This window comes from Furipterus horrens, unplaced genomic scaffold, assembly GCF_987537825.1.
Source record: "Furipterus horrens unplaced genomic scaffold, mFurHor1.1.pri manual_scaffold_10, whole genome shotgun sequence".
Taxonomy (NCBI): domain Eukaryota; kingdom Metazoa; phylum Chordata; class Mammalia; order Chiroptera; family Furipteridae; genus Furipterus; species Furipterus horrens.
Genome location: NW_028327180.1, coordinates 1396074 through 1417717, shown reverse-complemented (window position 1 = coordinate 1417717; position 21644 = coordinate 1396074). Strand labels below are relative to the sequence as shown.

Sequence of the window (21644 nt, the reverse complement as noted above, 5' to 3'; positions counted from 1 at the left end):
ACTTCCCCGCGGCCAGGCTGCCTCCTGCGCAGGGCACCGCGGACCGCGGCCGCCACCTGTGTGCCGGCGCCGGGTTCGCCCCGAGCCGGCCCCCGCGGAGGTCCGGGATCCAGCGCCCTCCTGCCCTGGCGGCGCGGCGCCTGCGCTGTCCCAGTTACTCCAGTGACACGTAAGGAGTGAATGGACGGACCTGCGGCCTGCGAGCCAGAGAATGAATGAACACTCCCTGCGCGCTGCCTCCATCCTACGGGCTCCGCCGCGGGGAGCTTGCGCTGACTCCGAAACAGCCCCGGAAAGCTTTGACCTGTTGACGGAAACCAGCCAGCCAACCACATAGGAAAGGCGACCAGAGAGACAGGGAGGATCGGCGGCCGAAGCGCCACCCTGCTTGGTGGCTGGCCCCGCCCCGGCCGCCCCGGCCCCGCCCCTTGGGCGTCCTCGCGCGTGCGCCCGCGGGAGCGCGGCCCTGGGGGCCGTCCGGCGCCGGGAGCGCGGCCGGGACTTTTGACGTGGCAGTTGCCAGCCGGGCTGAAGTCCGCGCGCCGCGAGCCTTTGGGGACAGCCACCCACTGAGGCGCAGCGCTAGCAGCGGAGCCGGGACCCGGGCGCGGGCACGGGAGCAGAGCCGGGCAGCGGCGGCTGACGCAGGTCCGGCGGGACGCGCCCGCACAGCTGGAGTGGGCGCAGCTGCGGGGGGCGCAGCTGGAGTGGGCGCGGGGCGGCCTGGAGGGCGGGCGCGCGCGCCCGGAGCCCCCGCTCTGCCCCGGGCCTGCCGTGCGGGGTAGGCTGGGCTGGAGGGGGGCGTGGGCGTCTCCCCGCCGCCCCAGCTCCGCGCCCGGGACGCCGCGCTCCGGCGGCGCTGGGCTCCGGGTCCTCGCCCCCTCTTCCTGGAGGAGGGCAGCGCGGGCAGCGCTTCGGGACGAGCTGCCGGAGGGACGCGGGCCGGGCCGGGTCGTGCGCCCGGGATGCGCCCGGGCCGGGCTGCCGAGCGCGCCGGGAGCGGAGCGCGGGCGTGGATGCTCTGCCCGCTCGCAGGCCAGGGGGCGTCCCGCCAAGTCGCCGCCGCCGCCGCTGACTCAGGCTTCGGCACTCGGCCGCGCGAGGAAGTTAGACGTGGCGCTGGCTGCGGAGGAAGCGGGCTCCTCCGGGCCCCGCCGAGGCACCGGCCGCGTCCTGCGCGCGCGCCGTGCCGTCCTGTCCCTGCTGCCCCGCGTCGCCCAGCAACAGGCGGCTGCGGGCGCGGCTCCCGCCGACTTCCCCGAGCGCGCGGCTGGAGACGCGGCGAGCGCAGGCTGCCACGTAGCCCTGTGCGCGGGCGGGGGCCCCGGCGGCCGCCCCTCTCCGCCCCGCCCCTCCACGGAGGAGGGCGTGACTTTGCCATATTTTTACTTGGTTGCTGTAATTTTGGAAACTTATAGTTTAGAGGAAAAACGAAAGCAAATGAAGAATGCGGCTTCCCGAGTACAGCTCTAGCCAGGCCTTAGCAGGTGTCACCCACCTGGTCCTTTGGAAGCTGTGGCCGACAGAAGGTAACAAAAAGACTGTCCCCGTGGTGGGTGAGGAAGCTGGAGAGAAATCGCAGAATCAGCGATTCGTATCGAAACGGGAACTGAGGCCCCAAAGGCTTATCAGCTAGTCCGAGGCGCACAGCTCAGTGTCGGCCGGTTTCGAGCGAAAACCCACTTCTCTTGCTAGCACTCAGAGCTTTTTCTGTCTTGTAAAAAAAAAACAACAAAAAAAAAAAATTAAAGAATAGCCAGTTCTGTGAAATGCCTCTTATTTTCTGAACATGGAAAAATGGAAAAGTTCAACAAATTGACGTTTGATTTCTGAGTAGAATCAAGATGGATCTGTTGCATGTGCGTGTGTGCGCGTGCCTGGCTCAACGCGCGTGAAATGGACTTTTTCTCCGTTTCTGAAATACATGTGCATGTGTTCTTAGAGATGTGATATTAAATCAGAAAGAAGGTCTCTCACCTTTGCCGGAGAAACCACCGACCGCTCTCAAATGGCTGTCGGCTGCCACCTGGCTTAGTCAGCTGATGACTCATAAGCTCGCGATCAGCTTCTTTATCTTATGCTCTGTTCGCTGGACTATTGATTTCTCCCTGTCCTCCCTGCCTGACTGAGGTGACCAATTAGGATAGCACTGTAAACACACACGTTATGAAACATCTGATTGCAGGCTCCTGGCATGTCGCTGGACTGGCCATTGACTGGCCCCGATGGTGGCCAGAGGCGTGCTCTGGGCCGAGATGGGGCCATGGGGACCAAAGGCACAGAAATAGCACAGGCACCTCGGAGACACTGTCCCCGAGACATTTTAGTCTTCCACTGACAAAGCAGCGGGACAGGTGTTGGGGTTTCACACCTGAGCACGTGCCCTGACGGCAGAAGGGAGTTCCTGAGCTCTGCGCAGCCACGGTGGGGGCTCTTCCGGGGAGATGCTGTGTGCTGACGTAGAATGGTCCCTTTCCTCTCACCAGCAGAGACGGTTCACGGCCCTGACATTTTTAATCGCATTAAGTGACTCAGCTTCTCTTGTTGACATCATTTTCTCTTCTGTTACAGGATTCTTTTGCTGAAGTGTCTCTTGGAATGAGATTTTCATAATGAGTCAACAGGGTTATGTGGCGACACCCCCCTATTCTCAGTCCCAGTCCGGAATGGGCCTTTCTCCACCGCACTACGGCCACTACGGGGACCCATCTCTCGCAGGCACTCCACCAGGTAAAGCCTGGGGCTCTGACTTGTATGTGACTGGTGCCCTCTCGGGCTCAATGCCATGAAGGCTCTCAGCAGAGGCTTTGGGAGCGGGGGACGGCCACTGTATGAGGCGATGGCTTGAGGTCACAGGACCACTTGGAAAAGGCTCTCGGGGAAGAAGCCTCCATCCGCAGTTTGGTCATTGCATGCGATACAAGGAGTTTGGTTCCTAACTGTAGATTTAAACAAAGAGGCTTCCTGAGTGTTTTATTTTAAACTTAGTCTTGCTTTTAATCAGTGGTGCGATGTTATTTGTAAACACTCAATAAAAAAACAAAATTTATATCTATATATATGCTAAAGTGGGTTAGGCAATAATATGATAAAATCAATTTTAATATCGGGAAAATATCATTAGATTTGCACACTAAAGTTTACTCAATGATAATAACAAGATAAACATGGCCTTGCCTTGAAATTATTATTGAACAGTATTGGTTGCTTTGAAAGATGATGCCCAGCAGGGAATCCTGGGTATAGGGACCAAAGTGGGGAAGAAGCAGGACTAATAGGGCAGGGCTACTATTGCTCTGGTTTCAGTTAACACCATGAAGCCACCTCCTTTATCGAGGGGTGACTCTGATGGACCAGGTTGCAGGGTCAGGAGTGACCCTGTTTCAGGTCTGCTGGTCCCAGCTTCCCTGGAAATAGTGTGTAAGACACTTACTGGGGCTTCTGAGAGAACGCTGAGGACTTCAGCCCAAGCCCTTGGTGGAAATGCACCGTGTGTCCATCAGTGAGTGTCCTCAGGGTTCGCGAGGCCAGACTCAGACACACACGGTCCCGACTGAGTGGGTGCAATGGCAGGCATGCCCTGCCGAGTCCCGGAGGTCCGTGGGAGCAGCCACACACCGCGTGCTGCTGAGGGTGCTCCAAGCCTGGGAGTTCCCTGTGGAAAGCCCACCTTGGGAGTCAGCCCACTCTCAGTTTTAAAAACCTCCAGATGAGGCATCCTCGTCTGGTTTGGGACCCCTCCTCCCTGTGATGGGTCTTGTCTCCCTGGCTCCTTTGGGAATGATTAACCCATCTTTCTCAAGGATCTCTCTGTCTGGTGGATCATTACCCCCAGGTTTATGTATAATGGTAATTATGTAAATTACTCTTTTTTGAGTGCTCACCATGTATCAGAAACTGGTCCTGAAAACTTCATGCGCCTTATCTTATTTAAGGCTGTGCTGTAGGTGATTAGCCCTATTTTACAGCTGAGAAAACTGAGTGGTTTGCTGTGACTTGTCTGAGGTCACGGAGTGGGCGGTGCAGGCAGGGCTCGGGCCCGGGGCCCTGGGAGCACACAGGAAACTCCGCCGCACACGGAAGCGTGACATCAGCCCTACCCACCCCCCTTTCCTCTCTTCACAACCGGCTTCTTAACCAGCTGCCCGCTTCACTTGGGGACTCTGTGCCCTCGCCTCTCAGTCCCCCCTGGCTCAGTGTTGTTGCCACTGCCCAGTGTGGATGCCACCCATGTCCCTTCTCCCACCAGGTCCTCGGTGGCCTCCGATTCCAGGACGCAGGAGTCACTGTCCTCGCCACTCTGGAAGCTGACACTGTTTATCACTTTCCTTTGTGCAAAACCATCTTCCCTTGTGGCTTCGGTGACACAATCCTTTGTTATTTTTCTTGGTGGCTTTTTGGACACCTCTTCCTAAGGAGCCCCCTCCTTCTGCGTGGCCATTAAGTGTTGCTGCTTTGTCTTTGTTCTGACTTCGCGCTCCTTCCTCCCGCTCTGGGGGTTCCCCCGCCCGCCTCCGTCTGCATGGAGGACCCTCTCGGACGGGCCTCCTCGGCCCGCAGGCCTCTCCTGCGCTCCGCACCCCAGTCTCAGTCGCCCACCGGCTATCGTAGGCACCTCACGCTCATGTCCTAGACGATCACAACTTAAAGAGAAGAAACCCATCCTGTGTCTTGTGCATTGGCAGCATCTTTCCTTCATTCCAATCGGACACTTTCACTATTTAAAAAATCTCTCCCCTTCACCTTCTCCAGCCCAACTGGTCTCCCAGAGCCCTCCGGATAATTGTCACATCTTTCCCACCTGCGTCCTGCCCCTCTCCTCCTGCCACTCCATCTGTCCAGTCACCCGCCTGTCACCTGGATTACTCCCACGGTCCCCGCCCACCACCTTCTCTCTGCAGGCCTTCCAGCCCTGGGCTGCACGGATTTAACCCCAAACCCAAGTCTGACTTTCTTTGGCTTAACCCGTTCATGGCTTCCCATTGCCGTAGGTCAGAGGGTCAGCTCCCCAGGCCCTCGTGGTTTGCCATCTCCTTTTCTCAGCTCATCGGCCCCAGTCCCACGCCTGTCGCTGCGGTGACGCTAAGCGATCAGTCCCCTGGAGGCCGGTTTGCCCTGTCCGCCCGCCTGTCCACCAGTGTCACAGCCGCCTCTGTCGGACTGAGTCCCTCCTCTTGAGCTCTTTCTCCTTCGTCCATTCTCAGGGGGACACCGGGCCGAGCCTCACGCCTCTTCACCTTCGGGCGTTGCGTGCCTTCTTTTCTGGTCCTTGGGGGGCTTTTGTGGCTTCTCTGACAGACGCGGCAACCTGGCTGTGGTTTCTGGAAGGACCGGGCGCTGCCAGCTCTTGCTGCGGCCTCCCCCCATGCACGCCGCCACCCAGCCTTCGTGTGTGGCCCGTGCGCGGAGCCACCACCCGGAATGAGCTTCCGGAGCGACAGCAGCTGCAGGTCCCCTGACCGCCGTCCTGCGCACTGGCCGGCGTGGGGGACGTGCGTCAGGCGGGCGGGCAGTGGCCGAGCCGGGGCCCTGGCACCCGGAGTGGGGGGTGGTGTGGCCGCCTGGGGCAGGGGCGCGGGCCAGACTTCGGGGTGACCTGAAGGGGAGTGCTGGCCAGGTCGGGAGGCCGCCTGGGTGGGGATGGGGGGTGGGGGCAGCACTTCAGGGCACCTGTAGGGGGTCAGCGTGGCCGGGTGTCAAGTGGAGCCGTGAGAGGCGCCTGGGTGGCAGGGGGGCCGCCCGAGGACTGTTTCGGGTTTATTTTGAGGGCGGTGGTGCCCGGGAAGCGGCTCACTGGGAAGAGGCGCCCTGGGCCGCCTCAGCACGGACACTGGGGGCCCTGCCTCCTGCCCGTAGGGCCGCGCTGTGCACGGCAGGACGCGCAGCCACCAGGTGCCAGTGCCCGCCCCCCACGCAGCCCCCGCTGTGGCTACGGGAAACCCCTGACATGGCCGGGCACCCCTTCAGGGCTGCCGCCGCGGGCTGAGGGGCAGGGACTGCTGGGGTCCTGGGCCGGGGCCTGGTGCAGAGCACGCGTCTGTGGGCGTGTCCCCCCCGAGTGCCCGTCCCCCCGAGTGCCCGTCCCCCCGAGTGCCCGTCCCCCCGAGTGCCCGTCCCCCCGAGTGCCCGTCCCCCCAAGTGCCCGTCCCCCCAAGTGCCCGTCCCCCCGAGTGCCCGTCCCCCGAGTGCCCGTCCCCCAGAGTGCCCGTCCCCCAGAGTGCCCGTCCCCCCGAGTGCCCGTCCCCCAGAGTGCCCGTCCCCCGAGTGCCCGTCCCCCAGAGTGCCCGTCCCCCAGAGTGCCCGTCCCCCCGAGTGCCCGTCCCCCCAAGTGCCCGTCCCCCCAGAGTGCCCGTCCCCCGAGTGCCCGTCCCCCAAGTGCCCGTCCCCCCGAGTGCCCGTCCCCCGAGTGCCCGTCCCCCAGGGTGCCCGTCGCCCCACGGTGCCCCAGCACACAGCAGTCCGCATGAGCCTCATCTTTCTTTATTCCGGATCCCACGTCTTCACAAATGGTTTTTAAATGCGGGTCTGGTGTGTGAGAGGCAGGGCCCCATCCCAGGCGCGCTTCTCCGCGGGGTGTTGCCGCTGTCAGAGGCCCGCTCCCAGAAGGGCTTGCTAGCGGGCAGCAGAGGCCACGGGAGCGTTAGAGGGGGCCGGAGGCCCAGGCGTGGCACCCACCCAGGACTCGTCCCCCGGCAGCCGCCGCCTCTCTCCCCAGGGCCATGCCTTGGCCCGCCGGGCGCCCAGAGCGTGGGTGGCCCTGCTGCGTTTGGAGCCCACGGCTGCCCGGCTCATCTGGGAGGCTGGGAACACAGGTGGCATCTGTCCTGCTCGGGACTGGACGGAGGGGCCCGCGGGGGAGCTGGGACTGGTCTGGAGAGCCTGGCTGCGCGCCTGCCGCCGTGGGGGCGCTGGCTCCGGGCTTCGGTGCTTGCTGCCGGCCGGGCCCCTTGGGCTCTCTCCCACGGTCCGGTTTCCCTTCCCCGTTCAAGTTCTCAGGCTGTCCTCTAAAGACCTGATTTCTCTTTGTCTCTGACCCCCTTCAAACACTGGCAACGTGGCCAGGGGTGTGCCTGCAGATAACACGACACCTCCCTCCCTTTGCCCCGGGGCTAAAGGCCAAATGCGCCAGGACTTTGCTGCCTGACCCCAGCCAGCCTGGGCAACCCTTGCTCGGCCCTTCCCCGCCCGCGGCCGTCCCGCCCAGCCCTCCTGCCCTGCTCAGCTTTGCTCCGGCCGGATCCCCTGAGAAAACCCCGCTCGCCCTTCACGCTTTCCCTCCGCAGCCCTTCCTCGGGGCTTCTCCCGGTTACCTGGGCATCAGGGAGCCCCACTGCTGTGGGAGCGCCCCGCGCACGCGCCGGCTGTTGCTCATGTGCTGCCCCCGCCCCGGGAGCCCGGGTCTCGAAGGTGCAGCGAGCGCATGTTGAAAAGGATGAGTTTGAACATTGCTGTCGCATTGATTTCCAGGAGCGAGAGGCACAGACAGGGCAGTCCCGTGCGACGGGTGGACAGCACCGTTCCGCTCAAGTGCGAGCGAACTGGTTTCCCATCGGTCTGTTTGTAGGGGCAGAAGTTTAGGCACGTAAGCCGCCCGCCCGCACGCGTGAGCACCAGGCAGGAGCGGCTCCGGGGCCTGGGGTGGGGTTGTCCAGACTCGGGCCTGAGGGCCGTCGATGTGCTTCTGTTTCCTTCCTTCCTACTGAAGACTGAGAACAGCTTTGGTTTATTGTAGTGCACGGAATCGGTCACTGTTTCAGCGTTGTTAGTTTTCTACAGATGTCCAAAATAACGCTTTAAAAACGAAAGTGCACGTGTGCGTGTAATTGCGGTGTATGCGTGTTGTTAGACTGTAAGTCCCTGAAAAGATGCGGGTCGGGCACGGCCAGGGCAGCAGACACGGGGACCGGGCCGGGTGGCCATCTTCCTATAGCAGGCGCCCGGTGGGTGCTCCCGGGCCTCCGCCCCCCGACCCTCAGCACAGCCCGCGGGGGCGTGGCCACGGTCACGTCCAGGTCCCAAGGGGCTCAGCTGCCGTGTCAGGGTCACGCTGTCAGCAGCGGGGAGGGGCTCCGGCCCGCCTGGCACCGCAGCCTCATGCTGTCCTCATGCGCTGGCCTCGGGGTTGGGGCTCCCCATAAAAACGTGGTGTTGCGAGAAGCAAGGCTCGGTTTTGTCCTAGATGTGCGGACAGTCGCTAAGTAAAACGGCCACTGCAGAGCTCACGGGAAGTTTCCCTCCGCTGCGAGGAGACGCCACTTCTGTGAAAGCCTGGATGATCCTCAGGGACCCTGGCCTGTCCCTCCCTGGCTGTGTCGGTTCTAGTCGTCCAAGCGCCTGAAAGCACGCGCCGGAACGTGTCATGGCGGCAGCACAAGGAAGTCCCGGGGCGACCGCAGGGTCTGGGCGCCCACTTTCTAGGGGCGATGCCCAGCGTGAACTGCCCCCCGGAGGCCCGAGGCAGGACGGAGCGGGCAGAGCCCACGCCCGCTGGGCGCGCTGTCCTCGCCCTTTCTGAAGGCCCGTGGCGTCCCGGCGCCCATGGAAGAGGACGGCGAGGCCTCCAGGGTGCCTTCCAGCCCGGCCCACAGTCTCTCTCGAGGGAAGGAGAAAACGCTGAGGGCGGGTCTCCAGAGAAGCCGCGATGTTCTCTCCCTGCCGGGAGCTGCTTGTGTGTGAAGTTGTGGCCGCGGCCCGGAGCACGTGGCGTCACCTGCGGTGACCGCGGCCCCTCGAGGGCTGCCACCAGGTGTTTGCGTCCCGGAACCGTGACCAGCCCCGAAGGCTGGGCTCCGGCTCGGAGAAACAGAAGTGCTGTTCCCTCTCTGCTTTTCCCGCGCTGTTACCCCCACTCAGGTTTTCGGGGGGCTTTCTATCACAGCGAGAGCAAGGGTACTTACGTCTTATCCTGGGCTTTTTCTGGGTTGATCTGCTGCTCCCAGGGGCCGTCATCATTGTGTGTTCTAGACGCGCGATGGTGGGTCCCGTTAAGGTGCCCCCACCAAAGGCCGAGGTTGTCACTTCTGATCTCGTTCCCACGGCGTCTGAACACGGTTCCTTCCTTCTCTGCGTGCCGTCGGGACGACGGGCCGAAGCCTGTGCAGGGCCTGGGGTGGACGGGCCTGGGACGGCTCCGGGACAGCCTGCCCGTCCCATGTCTGCCCCGCGCCTCCCAGTGTCTGTTTTTCACCCGCTGTCTCTGCGCTTGCGTCCCCTCCTGAATCCATGCCCTTCCCTTGCAGGTATGATGAAGCCAGCAGGGCCTTTGGGGGCTGCGCCCCCTCCTGGACCCCATCAGCTTGGCCAGAACGGAGCTCACGCCCAGAGTCAGCTTCCCCAGAGGTGAGTGGGGCAGATCCTGCGCTCTTTCCTGGGTTCTGCTGTATTGTCGCTCAGGCCCCTCTGAACTTGCGTGTTTATTGGTGAAGATTGACCTCTGGGTCCGGCCACACCTTTGAAAGGATCTACCGGAAAAGAGCCCTGCGGGGACCAGTCCCCGTCCATACACAAATCCATGAAGATTGCTGTGTCAGTACCTGAGATTTTGCTGTTGGGTTAGGTGCGTCTTATTTTAGGGTTTGTGTTCATTTCTCATTCCTTCAGGTCCCTGTGGCCGCTATTCCCCAATATAATTTTAAATCCCTCGTCTCTCGATTCCTTCATGGAACTGAGCTCTTTGCTTTATAAATATTTTAAAAGTTAAATCAGACTGTGAGAAAGACTGGGTTTGCTGTCCAGGGAGGGACTCTGGATGGGCAGGATGGTAGTGAACACCGCACGGATGGAAGTTTTGGGTTCCCGTTCATGATCGATTAAGGGAGGGTGAGTGGGAGGAGGCCTGAAGCAGCCGTGGTATGTGACGGACGGACGGTTGGACGTAGAGCTGGCCACCCTCACGGGGCTGTCCCCGGGGACGGGGCCTGCGCCACAGCTCCCCTGCCTGGACCCTGCTGCTGTGCGCCCCACGAGGCATCGCCGTGGGGGGTGTGGGGCTGGGGAGGTGCTGAGGCTGGGGTTTCTCCAGGGACCATGCAGAGGCTGCTGTGTCTCAGGCTGCAGGGGTGGGGGAGTGGGGCCCGAGCGCCCAGTGTGGACCTGACCCAGGGGAGCTGATGTCATCGAGTGAACCCCCTGACCCGGCACTGGTGAGGCCGACACTCCCGCCTCTCATTTGGCTGGTGACCGGCCAGCGAGGAGGCCGCCGAAGATAAATGCAGGAAGCAGGATGTGTCTGAGTGGTTGACGTGGGCTGCGGTTCGGGGCATGATCGGAGGTCAGAGGACAGACTTGGGACCTGCCCTGCTGCCCCTTGTTGGGGAGCCTGAGGGGGCAGCAGGAAGACTGAGACCCAAGAAGCGTCCTGGGAGTCTAGGGTAAGAGAGAGAGCTCTCGCCCCGAGGACAGGGTGGGGCACCAGGAGGAATGCCTGGCGTGCGTGACCTGCCGCGCCTCTCAGGGGCCTTGTTTTCAGAAATGCAGAGTCCCACAGCTGCTTTGAGGCTGAGAGGTGTGGGTCACTGGAGGGAGCCAGGGTAGACGACCCTTGTGGTCGGGATCCGGAGCGCGGCCTTGGCCCGCAGGCAGCCCCTGGCGGGTGGCAGCTGGGAGGGCAGCACGGGGCTCCGGCCTCAGGACGCACTCGCCGGCGTCAGGACGCACTCGCCGCCCTCGGCTCAGGCAGTGACCGCGGGCCAGGCGCTGCCCCTCCGTGCCTCAGTTTCCCCCTCGCACCTGTGACTAGTCGGTGTGGCTGTGAGGGTGCGGGGCGCCCGGGGGAGCCCCCGGCGGCGCCCAGAGTCTGCGGGTCTCCTGTGCAGCAGCAGCTGCCATGCCGTCTGCACGGACGGACACTGTTTCCTCCGCGGCGTCCGTTCCCGCCGGCCCAGGCCGCACCGGTGGCCGTTTGCTCCCTCTCGAGCTGGGAACGGAAGGTTGGAAATGGGGTGGAGATGAAAGAGTTGGGGAGGGGCCTGGGGTTCAGGCGGAGCCTCCGTGGTTCCCAGGGTGACGCTGCGTGACGCGGGGGGCTCACCCACAGCACGCCACTGCGCCCCCGCACGCCGGGCTGGGGGAGCCTCACCGGTCACTGACGTGCGCTGGCCGGCGCTTGCACCCGAGACTCCGCGGTGCCCTGAGCGTCCTTCCCCCTCTCTCAGGTTTCCAGGTCCTCCGCCTGTCCACGGCGCGGCCGCCGCCCCGGCCCCACGCGCGCCCGCTGCTCAGCCACCGTACCCGAGTGCCGCGTCCGCCCCGCCGGTCGCCCAGCTGGGCGGGCAGCTCAGCGCCATGCACATCGGCGGCGCAGGTGACTGCCCCGTCCCCAGAGCCCCTGTCTGCCTGTGTCCTGAGTGTGGTTGGTGAGGAGGGCTTTCTTCCCGACAAACTGGTGTAACGCTGGCATGCTGCCCTGAAGTCGGGGCTGGGACGTGCGTGTCTTCGTCCGTTTTGAGAGTGGCTGTGGTTCATTTGTTCTCTGGTCACGCTGCCGTTTACTTCAAGGTAATTGCAGGGCCCTGAGGGTACGTCACGTTCAATGTGGAACGACAGAGACAGAGATGCTGAGGCGCAAACACGCATGAGAACAGTGCAGTGACTTTGGAAACAGAGGGTCGTTTTGAGCTTGTGTGTTCACCGGGGGCCCCACGAGGAGCAGCAGCATGCTCGCTGTGCACGGGGGGTCCGATGCCGCACTCAGAGGGGGGGCTCCGAGACCACGAGGCAGCAGGGACACAGCCGCCGGAGGGGAGCGGGGTCAGTGTGGCGGCCGCCGGGGTCGCGGACGCTCCCCTGCAGTCCCAGCACGTCAGCCCTTCACCTGCGTGAGGAACGTTCCCCTCAGTCAGAGCGAGGGGTTCAGAACTGCCGGTGAAAAGCCACTCAGCACAGTTCCCCTCTCTCTCACTGACCCCACAGTGGGCGAGTCAGACGCAGGGAAAGTAACTGGCTTCCCAGCCGTTCCCAGTGTGGCTGGAAAGCCTCTTGGTGGCCATCCCTCCTCCCTGGTGATTTCCAGCCGGTTCTGAAATCCACAGGGTCGAGTCAAGCACAGGGCGCAAGTAACTTACCGAACGTGTGTGGCCTTACAGCGCCCGCTGCGTGGCGACATGTGTTCCACGTGGCTTTTAGGTGGTCTACCACATACCATTTCTTAATTAATGGCACGTATCATATAAAGGTCATGCACCCGAGTGAACATTCACCCACTGATTTTCTCACTAAAGTTACTCGTGGCGCTTTCACCCTCTGGCAAGTTGCCCGTGTAAAACGCCCGGGTAGCATCCGTGCCACTTTCCGAAGGGAGGTTTCGTCCTGTGGCAGAGCAGGAGACATCGGACTCGCTCCGTGTGGGCCCGTGTCCCCGCCCCGTGCTCTGCGGGCCCGAGAGCAGAAGGGCGGTGTTCGGGTGACCCGTGTTCTCTCCCCCGCAGGTTCTGGCCTGGCGCCCCCAGCCCCCCTGGTGACGCCCTTGAGCCAGGGTCCTCCACGGCCTCCGCAGCCGTCCATCCTGCAGCCGGGGTCCCAGGTGCTCCCACCCCCGCCCACCGCTCTCAACGGCCCTGGCGCGCCACCGCTGCCTGCTCCGGCGCCAGCGCCCAGGCCGGACGGGCTCCTGGGGCCCGCCCCTCCGAGCGCCCAGCTCCAGCCCCCGCCTCTGCCGGGACAGCCCGTGGGCCCGGGATACGCCCCGCAGCAGGGTGAGGCAGGCGGGCCAGGCAAGGCGGGAGGCCTTGGGCTGCCCTTCCCGGCAGGTCCGCTTTGCTCCGGTGACGGTGCCGGGCCCTGACACTCGCTTTCAGGGAAGGGGACTTTCTGAGCGGCATGGCACCTGCAAAGGGAGGGAGCGGGGAGGGTCACGCGTGGCTCCCTGCCAGTGTGTGGGGATGAGAAACACGACCTGCCTGGCCAGTCCGCACGGCACTGTCCCTGGGCCCCGCATCTGGGTTTGGGTTATAGTCACTGCTTTGTAAAATCTTTTCCAAACAGCCACCTACGGCCCCCAGATGCCGGGGCCGCAGCTTGCGTACCCAGGAAGCTTCCCTGGAGGCCCTGCGCAGATGGCCGGTCCCGCCGCGCCCCAGAGGAAGCTGGACCCCGACGCTGTGCCCAGCCCGGTAAGTGCCTCCTCGTCCTTCCCGAAGGACCGCTCTGCGCCACGGCTCTGGTTCTCAGATGCTCTCCAGTGTGTTGACATCTGTCTGTCCCTCCTGGCGGAAGCACAGGGCCCATCTCACGGAGGAGGCTGCCGGGGCCGTGGCACACCGGGGTCTCCATGAGGGAACCAGCCAAGGCGGGTTTCTCTTTGATATTCTGTGAATGTGGCAGTGTCTACTGATGTGCATGTTGGCAGTATTTATGGATGTTCACCGAGTCCGCAGTAGTGAGAGTATGTCCTGTATAAATAATTCAAGGACCCTTTTCAATAAGAGGAAGATCCCCATGGAGAGTGGAAGTACAAAGGGGATTGCATTTTGCATATTAAAAAAACAAAATTGTTTAACACAGAACTACGGCTATAATGTAATTCTTCTCCACCCAGGTGGAGGCTTACTCTGCTGTATCTGTGAGCTCTCACTGGGTTATTCTGCGTAACAAGCAGTCCCAATCTCCGCTTGCAGCTGCAGAGATTTTCTGTCACCTAAACCACCTGCAGGCTGCCGCAGCTGCGGCTGGGTCCATGCCCTTGTTCCAGAACCCAGGGCGCGGGGAGGCCCCACTGGGGACATGTTGTTTGTCACTTTTATGACAAAGGGAGAGAAGGAAGAGAGCTGATGCTATTTCTTTGGGGCCAGCGCCTTATAAATTGCAAATGGCTAAATTTAAAGATAAACTCTTTGGAATAATCTATCTGAAGACTACGAGCTACCTATGTTCAATATGGAGATTAGCGTGATTTTTATTTCACTGTCACATTCGATACCCCGCTGGGTGAAATGACGGTAAGAGATGTCGGTGCACAGAACCTGACCCAGTGTGGGAGGAGCCGGATCACTGCTGAAACGCAGGTGGTGTGGTTGCAGTGTTGCTGTGGCGACAGCGCTTTGTTTACTCTGCGTCTCGTCTCGGCCACGTGGCTCCACCCCTCTGTGTTTGCAGCCATGTTTGGAGCATATTCTGTATCTTCCATTTAAGTAGAAGCCAAGCCCTACGGTCTGAAGTGCAGACAGGACGTGTAGGTTCAAAGGCTGGCGAGATGGGGTCTGAGGTGCCAGGAAGCTGGTGACGTCAGTGCCAGCGTGTCGGGGCGGTGACACCGGGGACGTCCGGGGACGTGGGCTGGCAGCGCTCTGGGCGAGGGGAAGGGCCCTTGATGGTTGCGCACGGCCTCTCTAGGACCGTAAACGACCACGTGGCTTCCAAAGCTACACGCTTCAGCTTGACACGCGTCCTGTTTCTGCCGGTGTCCCCCTCTGTCCTCTCTTCTCTTTCTTACCCCCGGTCTCCTCTGTCCTGTGCAAAAAGGAGGCGGGCGGGGGGCAGACGGAGGAGAAGAATTCTCGGGGTTTCCTCATTTCTTCCGGCTCTGTCTCCACTAGATCCTGCTTGCTCTTTTCATCCTGAAGCAAATACCACAGAAAGACAATCTTTTTGTCTTCACTTTTTCATCAATAAATGTCTTCTTAGGGAAATACCAGCTGTTTTCAAATGAGATGACACATTGCGGGGACCTGTGTTCCCTTCCACTTCTCTGCTGTGGGAAACCCACAAGAGACCCAACATCTGTGCTGCGTCCCAGGGAGCCGGGGTGTGTGGGGGGATGGGAAGGACCCTGATGACCCAGCGGGGTTTGAGCAGGACGTTCAGGCTTGTGTGGGCTGTACGCTGTGAGCCGTTTCTTCCATGTTCAGTCACTTTTACCCTTTTAGAGTTTTCTTTACCTGCAAAGAGTATTTTTTTTTTTAAAGTTATTTTCAATTTGTTTTCCTACCAGATTTTTAAAAATACTTACCTGTGGCCCCAGGAAACAAATAGAATAAAAATGAGGTTCTCTGAAAGGCTGGGCTGGAGGTCAGAATATAAAGAATGGAATTGGGAGCCGCTGGTCCGAGGCCGAGACAGTCCGCAGGGCTGGGACTCGGCTTCCCTTGACAGTCTGCTCCGAAGTGAGCCGGAAGGCCCCGGAAAGCCTGCGTGTGTGTGATAGTGGGCGGGAGGAGGATGTTGAGGAGACTCTTGACTTGAACCTGCTCTTGGTGTTTTATTGATCAGATCCAGGTGATTGAGAGCGACCGAGCCGCCAGAGGGGGACAAGTGTACGCCACCAGCAGCAGAGGCCAGGTCCCTCCGCTGGTCACCACAGACTTCGTGGTGCAAGATCAAGGTATTTCCCCTCAGGGTGGCTCTGGCTGAGGCTTCCCCACTTTGCACCATTACTGTGAAGCTCCCATGCCGATGCCCTGCCGTCACGGCTGCACAGCTGGGAGCCTTCCTGTAGTTGACTCTGTAAATGCAGGTCTCCAAGGGTACGCAGCCCTGACGGAGAGCAGGGCTCCTGGGGTCTGGCCACGCTGCTCTCCGTAAGACGGGCCTGAGCTGGTAGTTAAGCCTGCAGTTCCCCGCGTGGCGTGGGTACTCGGCACACGGGTGCGAGGTGTCTGAGACAGCCGACACGGATACACCTTGGTTTGATCACTGTGTTCTCTTCATTGTAATATAGTATCGTTCTTAGTCATAATTTAATTTCAAGATTTATTTTAGGCAAGTGATTCTAGTGACTCAAAGTATTTTTCACGCCATGGACAGTGGTTTAATGCTCAGGAACGCCATGGAGTAAAGACCCTGCTTAGGACACCTTAAAAAGGGATTCGTGTGTTTCAGAACGCATTCCTCTTACAAGTAGAGTTCTCATCTCTAAATTTAACTTTCAAGTGTAAGAACAAACGTAGTCCAATGGAATCGTAGTTGACAGAGTGTCCTTTGCTGAGATGACATGGTGTCCCAATGCTTACCCTCCCCGCGTGGAGGTGCTGGTGGAAGGCAAGGGGACCGTCACGCTTCCAGGCTTCTCTGCCTTCGCCTTGTTTCTTCCGCTGGCCGAACGCCTCACACCCCGCGTGTTTGCTCTGTTAACCGCCCGCTTATGGGAACTGGCAGAGCCTCGCTCTCCTGTGTCTGCGGTGGAAGTCCGAGCGTTGTATCGGGCAGGAAGTGACCGTGTGCCTCGATTAGGCGTGGCAGAGTTGCACCGTAATACTTTCTTCTAAAGAATCGTGCAGGAGGTTTTACAGATGAGGCAATGCCTTATCCAGAAGCATCTTCACGAACATTTCAATGTCGCCGGGCCGATGTCCTCCGAGCCGATGTTAAGCGTGTCTCCGCATGTTTCAGGCAACGCGAGCCCGCGGTACATCCGCTGCACAGCGTACTGTTTCCCGTGCACGCCGGACATGGCCAAGCAAGCCCAGGTCCCCTTGGCCGCGGTCATCACGCCCTTCGCCACGGTTCCTTCGAGCGAGGTAAGGAGCTGGGGAGCCAGCCAGGCACGGGTCCGCTGCAGAACTCTCCTCACAGCGTTGTTCTCTCGTAAGTTACTTCGTGTTGTAAACAGAAACTGGGTTCAGTGCCGTGCACACGTGTGCGGCCACTCAGTTTGCTAGGAAACCAAAAGTGCCCGGCTGTGCTGCCCGGCCCCGTGTGCCCCACGCGGCGGGCCGGCTCACCTGGCCTTGGGAGCAATGCGGGTACAGAGCACGCCCTCCCACGGGGGCCCCGCGGTCCTAGGCCAGCCCTGGGGGCTCGGCGGCTGCTGAAGGAAGGGGACAGAGCACAGCACCCTTGGTCCCACTGCTCCTGCTGTGCACGCACGGGTCCCAGGCCCAAGCTCCTGCGTCAGGTCAGCGTGATGGGGGGTGGGGGGCATGAGGGATGCGCCTGAGCGCTCAGTGTGGCAGCGTGCTCAGTCTGTGGTTAAGTGGGGACAGGTCGGAAGTGGCAAGTATTTAGAGTTCCTGATGCGAGGCTGCTGTCCGTGGGTATTGCAGGCAGGACACCCCCTACACGGCCGTCCTTGCTCCCCGGGTGCTCCCGAGGGATGGACGCCCACCGCGCCCAGAGACGCAGGTGCCTGAGCGCAGCGGGTAGGGAGGTGACAGCAGCTTCGCTTCCGGTGGCGGCTCTGGCCAGAACCCTGCGGTGAGGTCCCTACGGCGAGGCTGACCCCGGGGTCCCCGTGCTGCACTGAAGGCCAAAGCTACACCCTCCACGTGGCGGCAGGGTCCCTGGGGGCCAGTGATCGGGTGTGCACCCAGCAGCCCCTGCACAAGAGGCAGGGCGTCTGTGACAGGGAATAGATCCGTGCCCGTCGTGGGGGCCACATCACTGGGGTGGGGGGCCCATGAGTGAAGAAAGAGAAGAGAGACGTGTGGCCAGTGGCTTTCACCCCCGTAAGGTGTCCCCACGCCCCCCCTGAGGGTGTGGGAGCGCGCACCCATGTCCCCGCTCAGGGTCGAGGGGCCTGGCGGGTATGGGTGCAGGGGGGCTCTCACAGGCAGACGCGCGTCAGTGCTCTGGCGGCCTCTCTTCTGGGACCGTCCCCGACACCCACCGTCCGTCCGAACGCCTCTCGGAAACCACGGTGCTTGCGAAGGTGAAGCAGACCAGCGTGTACGACAGAGAGGCCCGTGCGTGTACGGCACGTGCTTTCCCGTAACAAGGTGTTGAGAGTAGCTGGTCACTGTGAAAACTGTAAACATGCAGGAAGCCTGGAAGACCTTTGCAGTGATACCTGTCCACCTGCCACCGACCGTGCTGGCGCGGTCACATACCGATTCCCCCGTCCGTCCTTCCGTCCATCCGTGTCAGCGTGCCTCAGAGAGGCCTGCAGGCGTCAGGGCCCCCCCACCCCCACCCCCACCCCGGTGCTCCGGCAGGCTCGCCGCTCACGGGGCTTCTCAGTCGCTTACAGGCTATTTTTCCTCTCGCGGCAAAACTCATTTACAGGGAAACGCGCCCATCTCAAGGGAGCGTTTCACTGGATTTTGACAGGTGCACACACCTGTGTAACGCAGACCCCTGTTGAGCTGGGGACCCGGACTGTCCCCTCGTGCCCCTCCCAGCCAGCCCCCGTGCCCTGACGGCCGCTGCTCTGACGTGCCCAGCGGAGACTCGCTTTCCCACGTAAGGTCTTCACGGGAGCGGCTCCGAGGGCGTGTGCCGGCCGCGTGGGTTCCTGCCACCCAGCATGGCGGTGTCGGGAGCCCCGGGGAGTGGCCCACGCAGCCTGTCCCTTCGCCGTTGCTGACCCTGCTTCACCACGTGGCTTTGCGGGTTGATCTGCTCTCTCGGCACGGACACTCTGCCGTTTCTGGCCGGGGGCTGCGGCGGGTGAAGCTTTGTGGATGCAGGCGCATCTCCCTCGGGTCAGTCCCTGGGCGCAGACTGCTGGCTCCCGGGCACGTGTGTATTCCGTTCTGTCGTGTTCCCGAGTGGCAGCCCCACTCCCAGTCCTACCAGCGCTGTGACTTGTTTTCCTCCATGATAAGTGACTTGCTTATCTTTATGTGTAGTGAAATTTTAGGGTTTTATTTCTCATCTCACTGATGTTGCCGTCATGACTGCGATTTAGAAAAGAAAAGCCCTGAAAGATTTCCTTGTTTGGCTTTGTCAGAAAGACGTTGTTAGTACAGTTTTCTTTTTTAAAGTGTGTAATGTCGTTTCACAGAGCCGTTGCGAGCACGTCCCTGTGTTAGCAACGGCCTGTGAAAACAAACCTCAGCCTGCGGGCGGGCGCCGGGGACGTCCCTCCAGCGTTTGCTTTGGAGACGGATGCTGGGGACGCACCTCTGTCTTCGTGGGTTAGTATTTCGCGTTCCTCACCTTAGGTCTGTATGTGAAACCTGCTGCCACGTGCAGTATAGTTAACTATGAAATACTCAGCACAGGTCATCGGCTAGCTTCTCAGCTCCTTTGCTTCAGAAATGCAGTTTTACTTCTGATGCTGTATTCAGATCAGAGGTAGACATGGTATCGGTTTCCGCTGCAGAGGATAGAAGGTTGTACTTCAGTTAACTTTGCATTTTCTTTAAGACAGGAAATCTTTGTATTTTGCACAATTGCATATGTCTAATTATACATGACATTGAGTAAGAGCACCTATAAACCAGATGGCAGGAGCATTAGCTCCATCTGTGGCTCGATTTAGGAATATCTGTGCATCTATTTTTAGGTTACAGAGGGCTCTCATAGCCCAAATGATTTCCTTTCGTTCTGAGTTTGCTTAGTGCAGGTAAACTTTGATCCAAGACTTAACTCCCACGTGACTTACAATCCCTCGGGTATTTTCTGCTTGGTCCAAGCTGAACTTGAGGGGCAGGGAGGAAACAAGGCCGCTCCTGTCGTCTGGGACTTCAGAGAGTTTGTGAGAACACAGTTCACTTCTGTAGAATGTGAAGAGGCTCCGGTGGGGAGAACCGGACAGTGAGCTTGGGGTTTAGGGACGTGACCTTCGTTACGACGTAAGGAGCGAAGACATTTGTCCCATTATTAAATACTGTTTAAATTCTTCTTTCTTAGCGATAGTTCTTATTCTGATAGAGTCAGTGGAGGTGAGGATGGAAAGAAAACAGAAGGGACATCGGGGACTGACAGGCGGTCGGAGGACAAACCCAGCCCAGCCCGGGGCAGCGGGGCTCCGGCGCAGGTTGCTGGCTCGCGCCTGTGACGCCCCCGCCAGGCCCACAGGTGGGGTTGCGCTGCTTGGGGCGTCCGCGGGGCGCAGTCCTGCTGCCCACAGTGCCCCAGCCTCGCGTCCTCCCCTGGGGATGGTGGCCACGGGCTCTCTGAACCCACGTGGCAGGTTCGGACCACAGGGGGCCCTGAGTGAGCGCGGCCGCTGTTTGGTTAGCACGCGACACGGCCGTCCTTGGTCCCGCTGCCGTGGACCTGAGCTCCGGCACCTCGTGACCGTCTCCAAGTGTCCGTGAGGCCTCTGGCCTCAAGTCTGCTGACCCCAGGCCACCGCGCCGTCCTCCCTGGGGGCCGGGCCCGTGGCAGGCAGGGGTCTGGTCGGATCCGCGCACCGACCCACCAGGGGCAGCCAGGCACGTGGCGCTGGTGATCTCCGGGGACTTTAGGTCCTAATTAACGTTTTCAGCACCGAAGTCTGAACCATCACCTTCCCTGGCGGCGGCGGTCGGGTCGCGGCTGGGTCGCTGATGAACATGTCACCGGTGAAGCGAACATTTATCCCGCGTTGGTGTCGCCATCTCGCACTTCTAAACGACCGCAGACGCGCGGCCTCGCTCACGCCCGGCTCTGTGGGCGAAGGAGGAAGTCAGCCGCGGGCCCGGAGGGGCGCCCGCCCCACGGTAACGAGACAGGTCACGCCCCGCTGCGAAGGGCAGAGCAAGGCGCAGGAGGCCGGGGCCCCTAACGGTGTCTCGGGACCAGTACAGACCAGCTACTTTCTCCAGAGCACAGTGGCGTCCACGAGGTGGGACAGGGGCTGGGGGCCAGGGAGAGCCGTTAGCCAGGTCTCCGCTGTGCCGGGCCGCGACCTTGGCCGCCGTGGCTGAGGCGGAGAGTCGGGCCCTGACGGGGGTGACCCAGAAGGAAGGAAGCCCAACGCCCGCCTGACTGTCCCCTCGTTGCTGGGCACCCAGCGTGGGTGACCACCTGCTTATCGTGCACCCTGTGTGTCGTTTCTGCGCAACCCCGCCCCGGGGTGTCCTCCGCGGCCCGGGGCGCTTCCTCGGCGAGGGAGCACGAGCACGTTGCGGGCTGTGCGTTCCTCCCCCGAAGCCCAGGCCGAGCGGCTTCAGGGGTGCGTGTGCTCTGCAGTGAACCGGTCGCGGCGTCGTATTTTGTTCGTTAAGGGACTCAGAGACTTATAACTTGAGTTATTTTTAAGTCAAAGCTTTGAGGGCCTGGATCTGTTTTCCGGCGTGTGCGTTATAATCTTTTAAATTGCCAGCTTTAATGCCGTATTTTGTAAAGTATGAGCATACAAGCTTGGGAAAACGAAGCGCACCTACTCATACAGAGCCAGAGTAACGGGTGTTGCATTTAAGTGACTCTAATGCATGAAGTTACTTCAGCGACTGAGTTGTGTCCTGTGACGACCCGGGCCCTGCTGGACCGGGCTGTGAACACGCTCCATGAGGAAGCCTGGCAGCTGCAGAGCAGTGTTTTCCCCGTTCCGAGTGGAATCGACTGCAGACGGACGACGGGGCAGCCACATCTGTCAGGGCCAAAGTCATCAGAACCCCGTTTTAAGTTGCCCTTTAGAAGCTGAATTGCACCAAGCTTCTTTTCTCAACCACAAAATTGTTTATGTAAATCGTTTTGTTTTTTTTAAATTAAATGGACAAACAAGAATAAACAAAGAAGACACTCTGCCTGATTGGATAGGAACTCTTACCATCACCTTTATCTTTGTGATGCTGATTTGCTCTACGAGTTAACCCCCTCCGTAGGGAGCTGGATTTAACCCGGCACTCGCTGCCTTGGCACGTCTTCCGTGTGCACAGGAGGGAATGTCCCAGAAGTGGCGCTTGTCGGGGACACAGCAGACTGTGTGGCTCCAGCAGCCGCGGGGCCTCCATGAGCAGGAGGGGCTGCCATGGATGCACAATGGACGCTCACGTGCGAGTGGGAAGAATCAGCTGCTCATTCCCATTTTAGAACAGAGAGGTAGCACATGCCTGTGTTGG

The 21644-nt window shown here is 60.7% G+C and overlaps 1 protein-coding gene across 1 annotated transcript in view; it reads left to right on the top strand.

Moving 5' to 3' along the window:
• Positions 1 to 457: 457 nt before the first annotated feature.
• The window catches only part of SEC24D (SEC24 homolog D, COPII component), a 52528-nt gene continuing 31341 nt past the window's right edge, over positions 458 to 21644 (top strand). The window contains exons 1-8 of the mRNA XM_090288383.1: positions 458 to 648; positions 2572 to 2730; positions 9240 to 9339; positions 11154 to 11302; positions 12426 to 12692; positions 12982 to 13109; positions 15205 to 15316; positions 16324 to 16451. Of these exons, the coding sequence (XP_090144509.1) occupies positions 2613 to 2730; positions 9240 to 9339; positions 11154 to 11302; positions 12426 to 12692; positions 12982 to 13109; positions 15205 to 15316; positions 16324 to 16451 (1002 nt within the window). The 5' untranslated portion in view covers positions 458 to 648; positions 2572 to 2612. The remainder of the gene's footprint in view (positions 649 to 2571; positions 2731 to 9239; positions 9340 to 11153; positions 11303 to 12425; positions 12693 to 12981; positions 13110 to 15204; positions 15317 to 16323; positions 16452 to 21644) is intronic.